The sequence below is a fragment of the Mastigoproctus giganteus genome, chromosome 1 (assembly GCF_048544385.1).
Source record: "Mastigoproctus giganteus isolate SK-2022 chromosome 1, ASM4854438v1, whole genome shotgun sequence".
NCBI lineage: Eukaryota > Metazoa > Arthropoda > Arachnida > Uropygi > Thelyphonidae > Mastigoproctus > Mastigoproctus giganteus.
In genome coordinates, this window is record NC_143575.1 from 98,078,964 (window position 1) to 98,094,016 (window position 15,053).

Here is a 15,053-nt window from a genome sequence, read left to right on the forward strand (position 1 = left end):
GTCGTGATCACAGGAATGAAAATTCTTGTGATCAATCCTGAAGATCACAGGAATGAAGTATTTTCATTCCTGTGATCACTACATACAGTCAAAGTGTTGTCAAAATTGTTTTGCAATATTTTTGTTAAATTTTTTACTTAATTTTTAATTGCATTCAGTTGATTTTTAATTGTGTTCAATCGTTGTTTTAATTGTTTTTTCAATTTATTTTTTACTGTAATGTAATATTTTTGATTTTTTAATCTAATATTTACTGTAATATTATATTTGTTTTAATTTCTGGAAAGTGTCATACGGAAATGTTCTGTGTATCATATTGAGGTTAACTTCTCGTATTCTTTTACAAATATTGAAATCAACGTAGAATGTATTGAGCATCACAGCTTGGGTTTATACTATCAAAATGAAATATGTAAATAAAATATATTTTTTTGATAATTTTAATGGAGAAATTTAGTTATAGGGGCTTGGTTGTGGAATTGGTTTAAGAGGTATTATTTTAAGAGGTATTAAGAGGTAAGTTATTTCTAGGATGACTCAAGTTGCATTGGCCACTGATCTGAACAAATCAGCATAACTTGAAAATTGCAGGACACAGAAAATAATTTTTATAAATAGTAGTTAATATACACATTTCTTCGTTATAATGAGTGACATGAATAGATATAGCCCTCTATGGGGAAATGCTGAAGTCAACAGACAAGGAAAAATTATAGAAAGAATAATAGACCAGCATAACTCCTCTCTACTCAATAATGATAAGCATACCTATTTTCACTTATCTAGTTGTGTACAACCTTGGCAGTAGATCTGACTATATGTCAGTTCTACCTGAATTAACCAGGCAAGTAATTGAAAATTTTCAATTACTTGCCAAGAACACTGACCAGAAATTCTCACTTTTATCCCAGCAGACCACCACCTCAGCTGGTTTTTTCACTGTACCTTAATGGAATGAAGACTGCATGAAAACAAGAAGACAAAATAAAATTTGGAATAACTTCTACAGATAATCTCCTAAAATATAAACTAGCATCAGCAAAAGCTAGGTATACCCAGAAACAAGTCAGAAAAACCTTACAGATTCAATTTACTTCATCAAAAAACAGGACAATTACACATATGGAATAAAATATGAAATATAAGTGTGGAATATAGAAACCAACCATCCTTAATATTACATCGGAATACAGAAAGCATTGTTGACCCATCAGATTAATTTTTATACAAAAAATTTTGACCATATAATCAATCAATTACACTACATGAATTAAATGATAACCCAAGCAAGATTAACTCAATAACACAAGCAAGACAAAGTGCAGTTGGAAAAGACAGTATACACTATGATATGCCTAAATATTTAAATCAAAGAGCAGTAGAAAACCAGAAACTGCATAACCCCATTTTCCTAGAAGAGCAGTATCCTGAAGTATATCATCACACAGTAGTATTGGCTTTCCCAAACCCCAGTAAGGATCAGAACAACCCAAACAGTTATCAACTGATAGCCATAGCCCTTACTTGCTGCTTAGGCATTAAGTTAATCTTTTACTTGGAAACAGCCAACTGGTATGCCATTACTCAATGTGGATTTAGATGCAACAGATCTACATTAGAACGTCTCATATGAATTGAAACAGATATTAGAGATGCATAGTTTGAAACACATGGTCTCTGTATTGGCAGTAGCATTAGTAGAGGCAAATGATGCAAGAAAGCAAGCTTATAAAGTTCATGCTGTTTTAAAAAAAAAAAAAAACCTTCCCATTTCATCCATCCATTCCCTCAAAATATTTGTCTAGTTCTTCCTTGAATTTATTTAAGCTATCAACTTCCACAATGACATATGGAAGTTTGTTCAGCAATCAACTACCTGCTGGCTAAAGAGAAATTCTCGCACATCTGTTCTACAACTGTCTTGCCTCAATTTGAATTTATGCCTCTTAAGGTTTGTAATCTGAGCAAGAGGAAGAATCCCATCAGCATTGAGCCTGCTCAAACCATTCAAGGCCTTATACACATCAATCAGATCACCTCACAGGAGCCTGTCTGTAGATGCTGCAATTTGCAGAACTTAAGCCTTTCTTGGTAAGAGGACCCCTTCATTCCCTTCATCAATCTTGTTGCTCTTCTCTGTACTCATTATAGCAACTCTACATCCTTCCTAAAATGAAGCCTCCAGACCTGTATACAGTATTCAAGACATGGCCTGACCATTGCTGTATACAAAGGGATAATCACCTCCTTTTCCCTTCTAGCAAAATTCCTGTATATCATTGACAAGATCCCATGAACTGCTCTGTTAGCCTGTCTGCACTGTTCAGAAAACTTCATATCTGACTGCACAAATACCCCAGGTGTTTTTAATTCTCTACCACCCTGAATATAGTACCACATAGTTGGTAGGTTTCTGTTGGGTTACTGTTACCCATGTGCAGTATTTTGCATTTGTCAACATTAAACTTCATTTGCCACTTCTCAGCCCATCTGCATAACTTTTCTAGATCCTGTTACAGTAGCATACTGTCATTACTATCATTAATAACCCTGCTAACCTTTGTATCATCTGCAGACCATGGACACTAAGCCTGATTACCTTCATCAATATCAGTGATAAATATACAAAACAGCAATCTGCCCAACACCGAACCCTGTGGGACTCTACAAATAACATTAGTCGCAGTGTCCATAGATCACCTCTCTGTCTTCTCCCACTCAACCAGCCTTTTATCCATTGTGGCAACTTGCCCTTAATGCCATACTGCTCCAATTTGTACAGTAGACTCCATGTGCAACAGAATCAAAAGCTTTCCTGAAATTCAAGTATGTGATATCTAAATTATTTTTTGCACCCAGTTCCTTTGTGACCACATCATAGTATCCAATAAAATTGACGGTTGTAACATCAATTAAAGTAAATGAGTAAATAGTAAATTAAATTGCAACAATTGAATGAAATAATTGAAAAACCAGGTAATTTACTTAGTAATTGTTTTTCTTGCTTTTATTTGCCGAAATCTCCCACTCAACCAGCCTTTTATCCATTGTGGCAACTTGCCCTTAATGCCATACTGCTCCAATTTGTACAGTAGACTCCATGTGCAACAGAATCAAAAGCTTTCCTGAAATTCAAATATGTGATATCTAAATTATTTTTTGCACCCAGTTCCTTTGTGACCACATCATAGTATCCAATAAAATTGGTCAGACAAGACTTCCCCTTAACAAACTCATGCTGTGTCTGAATTATTACTGCAGTCTTGTCTAGATGATCCTGCAATGCTCCCTTAACCAGTGACTCCATTATTTTCCCCAGAACAGAATCTAAACTAACAGGTCTGTATTTTTTGATATAGAGACAGCTTTTGACACAGTGTGAAGATACAATATTGTACAGGACATCCATGATGCAAGATTCAGAGAATATTTACTTCCATTCATTCAAAATTTCATGAATTCAATAGAACATTTCATTTCACTACTGTATGTATGTAAGATAAGATCTATAAGAGAACATCCTACTTGGGCAACACTTCATTCCATGATGAGAAAACCTATATAGAAACTGCAAATGTTTAAATCAACCTTTAACAATACAACTAAAAGAACTATCAATAACACAATTTCAGGATGGATAATTTTTCAAATCTAGAAGGAAAAGTAATACCACCATGGACCACTCAATCCTATGTGGCTACACTCAGGGTGTAGCAAATGAAAAACTCCTGGGGGTAATTGTGCAGGTAGATATGAAGTATTTTGAATAGTGCAGACAGGCTGCCAGAGCAGCTCATGCAATTTTGTCAATCAGTGATATACAGGAATTTTGCTAGCAGCGATAAGGAGGTGATTATTCCTTTGTATAAGGCAATGGTCAGGCCATACTTTGAGTACTGCATACAGGTCTAGAGGCCTCATTTTAGAAAGGATGTAGGGCTGCTAGAATGAGCACAGAGAAGGGCAACAGGATTGGTGAGGGAAACAAAGGGTTGCTCTTACCAAGAAAGGCTTAAGTTTTGCAAACTGCAGCATCTGGAGACTAGGCACCTGCGAGGTGATCTGATTGAGGTGTGTACGGCATTGAATGGTTTAAGAAAGTTTAGTGCTGCTGGGAGCTTCCTCTTGCCCAGATTATGCACCTGAGGGGCCATAAATTCAAATTGAGGAAAGACAGTTGTAGAATAGATGTGCAGAAATTTGTCTTTAGCCAGCGGGTGGTTGATTATTGGAACAAACTACCATCTGTCATTGTGGAAGTCACAGCTTATATAAATTCAAGGAAGAACTGGACAAACTTTTGGAGCGAATAGATGGGTGAAATGGTAAGGTTTTTTTTTTTTTTTTTTGGCTGGTGCTATATAAGTGCTTTTTTGCAACATGTTTGTGTTGTTTGTTATTTGGTTTTTAGGAGCATTAGCAACTAAGGCCATATTGCTCTGGGGATATGCCGTGGTCATTCCCTGACCTTTCCGCATCCTCCGTATTTGGCGATCACAGGCTCGAACCCCAGTCTAATCAAGAAGCGTGTGCTACTCACTGCTGCTCCTGCCCACCTGGCTACGGAGGTGGCCCGTATGTTTCTACAAATGCTAATATATATATATACGGGGTGATTCAGGAGGAATAGTAAATATTTTCGGAGGTTATAATATTGATTGTTCTGAGTAAAAAAGTTCATATAAACATGTGTCCAATTCTCAATGGATACGGAAATACAGCTGTTTGAAACTGGCACACACAATGCCATTATTAGAAGTATTAAAGAATGATAAATTACTTATTGTTTCTATTTATTGACTTTTTTGAGTGATACAAAATGCAAATAATTGACAAATTTTTTACAGTTCACAATAAATGTTTGAAAATCCCACCGCCAACCTCAATGCACTTTGCAACTCTTGTGGTAATATGACATGTTGGTCTTCTGAGGTCGTCTTGGCGTTCCTTTAGGAGGGCAGCAGTATCCAAAATGCATGCGAGCAATTCATCTCTTGTATTCACTTTTTCTTTGTATACTACATTTTCATCCACCCCCACAAACAAAAATCTAATGGAGTGAGGTCTTGGAGACCTTGTTGGCCAATGAATGGGACCACCACGGCCGATCCATCATTTAGGGAAAGTTCGATTTAGATATTGTATCACCAGATGGGTATAATGCTGAAAGTACATACTAATCCTTCTAGCCAAGGGAACATCCTCCAATGTAGTGGAAGTTGGTTTTGCAGAAATTCTAGGTAAATGGGCTCTGTAAGATGATTTTGTAACACAGCAGGCCCAATCAACTGATTGTTGATATCACACCACACATTTACAGAGAAGTGATGTTGAAAATTTGTTTCTACAGCAACATGTGGATTTTTGTCTGACCACCTATGAGAGTTACTGGTGTTGTTGATACCGTTACAGGTGAAAGTAGCTTCATCGCTGAACAGTATTAATGGAATTAATTGGCGATTAGCATTTACCCACTGACAAAATTTCAATTGTCTTCTGGTTAAAGGTGTTGCACCCACTATATGTGAAATGGATATAAGCTGTGCTCAGTTAATGTTTGCCCTACTCATGTCTGTGGAACACCAATTCGTGTAGAAATTCTTCTTGTGCTAATAGTAGGACTACGTTCTACCAACTGAAGAATGTGTTCTATTTCATCTACATTTTGTTCATTTGCATGTTCAGAAGAAATATGAGCACTGGGAACTCTACCAGTCTCATGCAGTGTTGTGTAAACACTCTTGAATCTGGTATTCTGCAGTTAGGAAACTGTCGGCTGTATTCTGTACATGCAGCAGTAGCACTTTCACCACAAAAACTGTAGACAAACTATATTTGCATATTCAGCATGTGTGAAGATGTGCGGCATTCTTTCAACACTTCTAACACCAAACAGCATCAGGTTATAACTGCTTCTTGATCACATCTGATTCATGGAGCTGTGTGCCCCAGTTTCAAACAGCTGTATCTCCGTATCCATTGAGAATTGGACATGTTTATATGAACTTTTTTACTTAAAGTAATCAATACTGTAACCTCCCAAAATGTTTACTATTCCTCCTGAATCACCCTGTGTGTATATATATATATATATATATATATATATATATATATATTTTTTTTTTTTTTTTTTTGTTTCCTATGTAAGGCCTTGTTAACTAGCTGTAATTAGGACAATGTGTATTCTCACTCATCATGCAAAACTATTATAGTTAATAGCCAACATTTTCATTATCCTTGTATGCTTAAGTTTCATAAGTCAGTAATTCCTAACCTAGCTGAGTTGTTGCAATCAACAACTGAGTGTCTAGATAACAGTGGCCAAGTTGATGTGGCCTATATAGACCTTAATACTGATTATAATACCTTAATTAACTGATTATAATACCTGTTTAATTTTGTGGAGTTTCTCCACGATTTTCTTGGAGCCTTCATTTCTTTGTTATAAATTCTAGGAATAATGCTAGATATTTTTTGGTCATCTCCAGTACACTATATGTAAGAAGTGTGTGTGTGTGTGTGTGTGTGTGTGTGTGTGTGTGTGTGTGTGTGTGTGTGTGTGTGTGTGTGTGTGTTTCTATAAAAAAATTACTGAATACAACAGTCAGTTTTGAATAAATATATTAACTTGTCTTGTAATTAATATTGCAATGACTTCAGATCAGTATGGTGTCATTTCAGTTGAATTGAGTCATACTTTGAACCACCTGACCTTTAATATTATTTAGAAATATGAATGTTTTTAATTGTTTTCTTTAAGCATTATATAGAATTAGTAAGGGAAAAGAACATAATTATTTAGGTGGCTTCGAATGTTGATCGCATTTTATGTCTAAACAAGGCAGATTGTAATAATTGTACTCATTTTATTAACATTTGTACCCATTGATATTTGAAATTTAGAGCCCTGCTTGAATGTGATGTTATCATCTTACTTGGTGCAAGGTTAAATTGGATTCTCCACTTTGGAAAGCCTCCAAGATTTGCTCCTGATGTACAAATTATACAGGTAAATAAATCTGATAATTATTTGTGTTTATTTTTCAGTAAGGTATATATTATTTTTTGGTATTATGACCTAATTGAATGTATTCAAACCAACTTTGTTTGCTTCCTTTGTTTCAAGAAACAGAGTTCCATTGCATAGATTACAATGCCCTGAGCAACAGGTTTTGTTTAATTCCTCTTAGTCTATAGACATAATCTTCAGCCCTGATGTTTTATTTATAATTTAGTACACAATTGTATTGATTCTCCTGTTCTTCTTTCGTAGCACAAGGAATGTGCCATGCAGTAATATGATGTCAAGAGAGAGAGTCTATACAACAAGCAGTGCAAATTCTCATCTTCAGTACATGCTTTCTTTGCCTCTTCTTAGAAGGAACCATTCCATGTGTCCAGTATTTCATATCATGAAACTAATTAATCTTCATGGTTATATTTTTGTTCCCAAAAATTTGTTCAGGAATTTCAAGGTGTACCTGATGCACTAAATTAACTTATTTTTTTATCTATATATATATATTTTGCTGGTGACCTATTCTATTTTGTTAAGTTTAATCAAGAGTATATAGTCTGTCAGTTTTTACATTATTTGTATTTTATTTTACAGGGTGATTCGAAAATCTCCATATGTTAGGAAAATGTCACTTTTTTTTTTTTAATAAACTGTCTTTTTTTTTTTTTGACAGACTGTCACTTTATTCACAAAACATGCTCTACATGGTTGCCATTCCTTTGAAAACACATATGGATGCATCTCTCCCACTCATGTTGAACTTGCATTAACACCTCTGGTGTTATGTGCGTAATTGCATTTCGAATGTGTTCCTTTCAGTGATTCGTATCTTTTCCTGGTACACCCTAGCCTTCAAGTGCTCCCACAAATAAAAATTGAGTGGGCTGAGGTCTGGGGGACCTCAGAGGTGACTCCAGCAACCCGAAAACTGCTGATCCAAACATCATACATTATTCCCTATGTATAGAGGCTTTTGAATTGCCACAGCTGCCAATGCGCCAATAAAAAACCAAAAACAAACAAAACAAACAAACAAACAAAGCTTTTGAATCGCCCTGTATTTTGTTTAAAGCTGTAAATAGTTGCACATTATTGATTATTTTGCATTTATCTTAAATTTTTATTTTGAGTTGTATTATTGCATGTAGGTGAATTACTGTTCATCACTGTAATGAATGCATTACAGTGATGTTTTTTTCAAACAAGTAAAGAACTAATTATTCCGTCCCATTACAGAGAAATGAACCCATCATCAGCATGATAATGCCTAACATTTCCATAGAGTTCCAAGTAACAAGCATTCTCACAACCAAGCACAAACTCGTTGTGCAATATATAAAGTGTATTTTTCCAAGTGACTGGTCTTGTTTAGTTTTAAACATTGTTCTTGAGTACAAAGTATATTGTACAAATTATATTTTGACTATGCAAAGTCCAGAAAGTTAACTTACTTTTCTTTTTCCCTTCTTTACTAACAAGCTAACCATTGTACCACTTGGTCACTCTGGCAGCACTGCTGCCTTGCTATGATGATACTAGTAACCTTGCAGGATAAGTTCCTTTCCAGAACCAAAAGGAACAAATTGAACTCCTCTACAGATCCTACTGTGTGAAGTGAAGTGAAGAGAGCACTGTTCTTTGTGGACTAATGTTATTAGCGGAGTCCCCCATGGTATATACTGCTGGGCCCATTGTTGTTTTCAATATTTATTAATGATATTGTCAGTGGTCTCAACAGTTTTTAAATTCTGTACAGTGGGATCAACTGAAGATGATACCAACAGCAAATTCCAAGTAGGAAGAATTCAAGGAATTAATCGTGGAAACTACTAAACATTTCATACCTATTAAGAAATATTGTTTAAGTTTTAAGCCTAAATGATTGTCAAATGAACTGAGACTCGTGGCAGAGAAAAATGCATGGGATGCATATAAATTATCAGGCGACACAGAAGCCTATGGCATATATAAGCTAGTCTGTAATCAAGTCACAAAGGAGGTTAGGCAGGCGAAGGCAAATTACGATAAATCTTTGGCAAAGGATGCTAAGAAAAACAGCAAGGATTTCTTTACTTTTATAAGCTCTAAAAGAAAGGGGATGAATCAAATTGGTCCACTTGATATCGGTGGTTCAACTGTTGATGATCCTGCTCAGATAGCAAAAAAACTGAATGAGTATTTTGCACCTACATTCACACATGAGGAGTTATTAAGGGTTGAAAATACTGGAAGGTTATTAAATTGTAGCAAGGTACTTAATGCTTTTGTAATAATTGAGAGCAAAGTGGAGGAGAAATTGTTGAAGTTAAACATAAGAAAGGCACCTCGGCTGCATGAAATCTATCCAGTTATATTAAAGGAGGCGGCAAAGGAAGTAAGCAAACCCTTTTCCATAATTATGAGAGTATCCTTGGACTCGGGGAGGTCCCCATGGACTGGAGATGTGCAAATGTATCCTCAGTTCACAAAGGGGGATCGAAGGGTAAAACGAGTAATTACAGACCAGTTAGCTTAAGTTCTGTTCCAGGTAAAATAATGGAATCACTGGTTAAAGATGCATTGCAGGATCATCTAGACAAGACTGCAGCAATAATTCAGACACAAAATGGGGTTTGTTAAGGGAAAGTCATATCTGACAAATTTTATTGGATATTATGATGTGGTTACAAAGGAACTGGATGCAAAGTATAATTTTAATATCATATACTTGGATTTCAGGAAAGCTTTTGACACTGTTACGCATGGAAGACTACTGTACAAATTGGAGAAGAATGGTATTAAGGGTAAGTTGCTACAATGGATAAAAGGATGGTTGAGTGGGAGAAGACAGAGGACGGTAATCAATGGGCACTGCTCTTCTTGGACTAGTGTTATTAGTGGAGTCCCACAGGGTTCGGTGTTGGGTCCACTGTTTTGTATATTTATCAATGATATTGATGAAGGTTTTTCAAGCTTAATGTCGAAGTTTGCAGATGATGCAAAGGTTGGCAGGGTTGTTAATGATAGTAATGGTAGTGTGCTACTGCAACAGGATCTAGAAAATTTGGGAAGATGGGCTGAGAAGTGGCAACTGAAGTTTAACATTGACAAATGCAAAGTACTGCATACGGGTAGAAGTAACCCCAGAGGAATTTACCAACTGTGTGGTACGACACTTAGGGTGGTAGAAAATGAAAAAGACCTGGGAGTAATTGTGCAGTCAGATATGGAGTTTTCTGAGCAATGCAGTCAGGCTGCTAGAGCAGGTCATGGGGTTTTGTCAATGATATACAGGAATTTTGCTAGCAGGGAAAAGGAGGTGATTGTCGCTGTGTATAAGGCAATGGTCAGGCCATGCCTTGAGTACTGCGTACAGGTCTGGAGGCCTCATTTTAGGAAGGATGTAGATTTGCTTGAGTGCGTACAGAGAAAGGCAACAAGATTGGTGAGCGGAATGAAGGGATCCTCTTACCAAGAGAGGCTTAAGTTCTGCAAATTGCAGCGGCGCAATCAGATCAGCTCACAGGCACCTGTGAGCTGATCTGATTGAGGTGTATAAGGCCTTGAATTGGTAAAGCACACTGAATTCTGATGGGATTCTTCCACTTGTTCAGATTACGAACCTAAGGGGTCATAAATTCAAATTGAAGAAAGACAGCTGTAGAATAGATGTGTGGAAATTTGCTTTTAGCCAGTGGGTGGTTAATTGCTGGAACAAACTTCCATCTGTCGTGGAAGTTGATAGGTTAAATAAATTTAAGGAGGAACTGGACAAATATTTAGAAGGAATGGTTGTGTGAATTTTTTTTTTTTATTTGGCTGGTGCTACATAAGCTAATATGCTTGCCTTCTTGCATCATATGCCACGATTACTATTACTATATTGACGAAGGTATATTAGGCTTAATGTCTAAATCTGCAGATGATACAAAGGTGGGCAGGGTGGTTAACTGCAGTAATGAAGGTATGCTACAGCAACAAAATTTATAAAAATTAGGTCAATGGGCTGAGAAATGACAGTTGAAGTTTAACATTGACGAATGCAAGGTATTGCATATGGGTTGCAATAATCTCAGAGTAACTTATCAACTGTGTGGAACTACACCCAGGGTAGAAGAAAATGAAAAAGACCTGAGGATAACTGTGCAGTCAGATATGAAATTCTCTGAGCAGTTCACACATGCTGCCAGGACAGCTCATGGGATTTTGTCAATGATGTGCAAGGACTTTGCTAGTAAAGGGATAAGCAGGTGATTATTCCTTTTTACAAGACCATGCTTAGGCTGTATCTAGAGTATTGTATACAATAGATCCAAGGCCATGGTTAGTCTATATCTAGAGTGTTGTATACATGTCTGGAGGCTTCATTTTAGGAAGGATGTAGATCTGCTGGAACGAGTGTAGAGAAGGGCAACCAGATTGGTGAAGGGAACAAAAGGGTGCTCTTACCTAGAAAGGCTTCAGTCCTGCAAATTGCAGTGTGTGGAGACTAGGCATTTGTGGGGGTGATCTAATTGAGGAGTTTAAGACTTTGAATGGATTGAGTAAGCTGAATGTGAATGGCATTCTTCCCCTTGCTGCACACGAGGTGGCATAAATTTAAGTGGAGGAAGGATGGTTGCAGGATAGATGTGTAGAAGTTTGCCTTCAGCCAGTGAATGGTTGATTGTTGGAATAGGCTTCCATCTGTTGTGGAAGTGGATGGTTTGAATAAATTTAAAGAAAGAACTAGACAAATTCTTGGAGGTTAAGCATAGATGAAGTGTGTGTGTTTTTTGGTTGATGCTGTATAAGTTTGCATTCTTGCATCATTTGTCACTATTACAACTATCACCACCAGGATTGATGATTATTTCTTTATATTTGGGTGAAGCACTTTTGGTAGATGAGTAAAACAGTGTCTTGGATATCTTGACAATATCTATTAAAAAGATGTAAGGCTTTTGTCTGTTTTAATTCGTTTTAATATTATTTCACTCTAGGTAGATATAATGATGGAGGAACTTCACAATGGTATTCAAGCCAAAGTGGCACTTGCTGGCGATGTAAATTCCATTACCAACCAGGTAGGAATCTGATTTAATAATATCTGAGGGTAATGTTATGTGCTGTTTATCTTGTAGACAAACATTTCAGGTTTAAATATGGGATTTATATTTATCTAGAGCAGTGGAATTATTCAGTTCAATAGAACTAAAGCTTTAGTTCTCTTAAACAGGACTAAAACTTTACCTTAACAGTAAAACTGCCTTTGGCAGAAGGGGTAAAGAAATACAAATAAAATCACGTCTCCTATCTGAATCTGCTTGCACACATATTTTTACTAAAATTGAATTCTGTGTCTACTTTTTGAAATTTATACTGGATAATACAATTTATAAAATGATAAGCTCTATTACCATGGTCGCGTAGACATTAGCAAGAGCACATGATGCAAGAAAGCAAGCTTATATAGCATCAGCAAAAAAAAAAAAAAAAAAAAAAAAAAAAAACACACACACACACACTTCTCATTTCACCCATCCACTCGCTCCAAATGTTTGTCTAGTTCTGCTTTGAATCTGTTTAAGCTATCAACTTCTGCAACGACAGATGGAAGTTTGTTCCAGCAATCACCCGCTGACTAAAGGCAAACTTCCGCACATCTATCCTACAACTGTCTTTCCTCAGTTTGAATGTATGCCCTCTTAGGTGATTATTCTGAGCAAGAGGAAGAATCCCATCAGCATTGAGCATGCTTCAATAAATTTGTGTCAAATAAATACAACACAAAAATTCACATCAACTAAGGTGGTACACAGCAAAAATAAATCGCTAAAATTCAAAAGACATGAAATTTTCAAAATAATTAAATGGGCAATATTTCTGGCTGCACAAATTGTAACTAAAAACCACTATTTCAAGTGTCGGCATTTTCATTTTATGGTTTTCAGTTTCCTTTATTTTTGCACGAACCATTTCTTGATAGTGTTTCACACAAATGGTCTACTTGCAATTAATTCTTTGTTTGTATATCAGAAACGAAATGACTGGATTATAGGCCGTGAATAAGTTCACCTCAGTTGGCTTTCAGGAGAAGGCTAAAAATGTGTAGGCAGAGATAGGAGTCTACTGCAGCCACTATTTCAATTGTTGGCAGTTTCACTTTATGGTTTTCATATTCCCTTTATCTGTTGGCTAATTCTCCCTTTGTATTCTGCAGACAAGATGGTTTTGCCGCAGCTTATAAACAATACATTTTATAAGCTTTTTATTATATATGTAATATTGCATGATGATATGCTTAAAAGGCCTGAATGAGTTATTGGAAAAGTTAATAAATGAAGTGATTGATACATATGCAAAGAAAAAAGCAAAGAAGAATAAGATTATTATAATACTTGCATGTTTAATTATAATTTGTATGATTTTTTTGCAAATTTTAATCGGTGATTTTCATATTATTAAACTGTGATTATTGTCAGTAATGTGGTTTTTGTGAACTGACTAATAGTATTTAGATGTAAATCGGTGATTTTCATATTATTAAACTGTGTTTATTGTCAATAATGTAGCTTTTGTGAACCGGCTATTAGTATTTAGATGTTAAATAAATATTTCCTTTTGTTCCTATTTTGTTTTTTCATATTCTCTTATTATGACGTTCTTAAATATACAGATTTGTTTGTAACATATACATACATTGTAAATATTAAATAATAATAAAAAATATACACGTATACTACACGTACCCCCCAAAGTTTACATCTCCCCTGTGCAAACATTGGCTTCAACACTGATGAGGCGTGCAGAAAAAGTTCCCATAGATGGTAGCTTTTAAAAGCTAAGGCTAAATCATTTACACATCAAATGGATATTGAAGAATTTAAAAGTTCAGACGGATGGTTCCAGAAATTTAAGACTCATCATGGCCTGTCTTTCAAAAAAGTGTGGTGAAAATGCAGCCATGGACATTGATACTACAAACAATTGGAAGGAAAATCATTTAAAAAAAAATTGCCAAAGAATGCTATTAAACAAAATTGTGCTATGTCTTGAAAGCAAAAATTAATGCGAAATTGACATCCTGCGGGCAGTTTTATGTGTTTCAGCTTGGGATGAAGTTGATGAAAAAGTGATTGCCAACTACTTCAATCATGCTGGATTTTACCACCTTTGATGATGCAATGTGTGAAGTTTTGCATGCTTCTTCATCTATTAATTTTGAAGAACAGTCTGATAATAGGGAAGAAATATTTGAGCATGTCCATCACCACCTAAACTTACAGGAAAACTTAAGCTTCAGCGATTACGTTGAGGTGGATGTGGACATTGAACATTTTGGGATATGCATGAATGAAGAGGAACTTATTGCAGATGTAATGGAATGTTTTGAAATTTGTTGTGATGAAGACAAGGAACCTACTGTGGTTTAAATTTAATTGTGCTCTACAATCAATGTAAAATTTACAATCATAATTTTCTTGTTTAATACTGTAGTACATATTATAAATAAGATTATACTACAGGGTGTCTCAAAAATATTGGTACAAACGTTTAGGGGAGGTAGATAACATCTAAAGGAATGTGAATCGCATAGGAAACCATAACCGGAAACATCACTGTAAGTCGGTACATGGCGCTGTTCATCAGTTCGCGATAGTTGCCACACGAAGAGCATGCATCGATATATGAACTGTGAGCTAGCAGATATGCACCTTCTTCTTCTTCTTCTTTGGTCCTTAGCTGGCAGCTGGGGGAGGCGGTTGGCCACGCAACCAGTATGCTGCTGTAGGTGCCGCAGGGTTTCGGACTTGCTCTGTGATGTTCTTCCATACCTTACGATCCATGGCTTCAGTCCTGGCCTGGTTAAGGTCGAGACGTCGGCTCTTCAAGTCATCTTCCACTTGCTTGGCCCACGTTTTCCTAGGCGCGGTCCGTTGGATGCTCCATTGGGTGGGTCGTTGTCTCCAAAGGAGTGTGGATGGTATTCTGTTCGTGCCCATTCTACATACGTGGCCAAACCATCTGAGCCTTCGCTTCTGGATTTGGTCGGCAATGGTTGGTTGCTGTTGGC

The 15,053-nt window shown here is 36.3% G+C and overlaps 1 protein-coding gene across 2 annotated transcripts in view; it reads left to right on the plus strand.

The window, feature by feature from the left end:
* The window catches only part of Hacl (2-hydroxyacyl-CoA lyase), a 182,099-nt gene that overhangs the window by 69,782 nt on the left and 97,264 nt on the right, over positions 1-15,053 (plus strand). For both annotated transcript variants that reach the window (XR_016547389.1, XM_090381322.1), the window contains exons 9-10: positions 6,904-7,009; positions 11,980-12,063. Coding sequence is in view for 1 of the 2 variants with exons in the window: in XM_090381322.1 (XP_090237448.1) it covers positions 6,904-7,009; positions 11,980-12,063 (190 nt within the window). In the remaining variant the exon portion in view is untranslated. The remainder of the gene's footprint in view (positions 1-6,903; positions 7,010-11,979; positions 12,064-15,053) is intronic.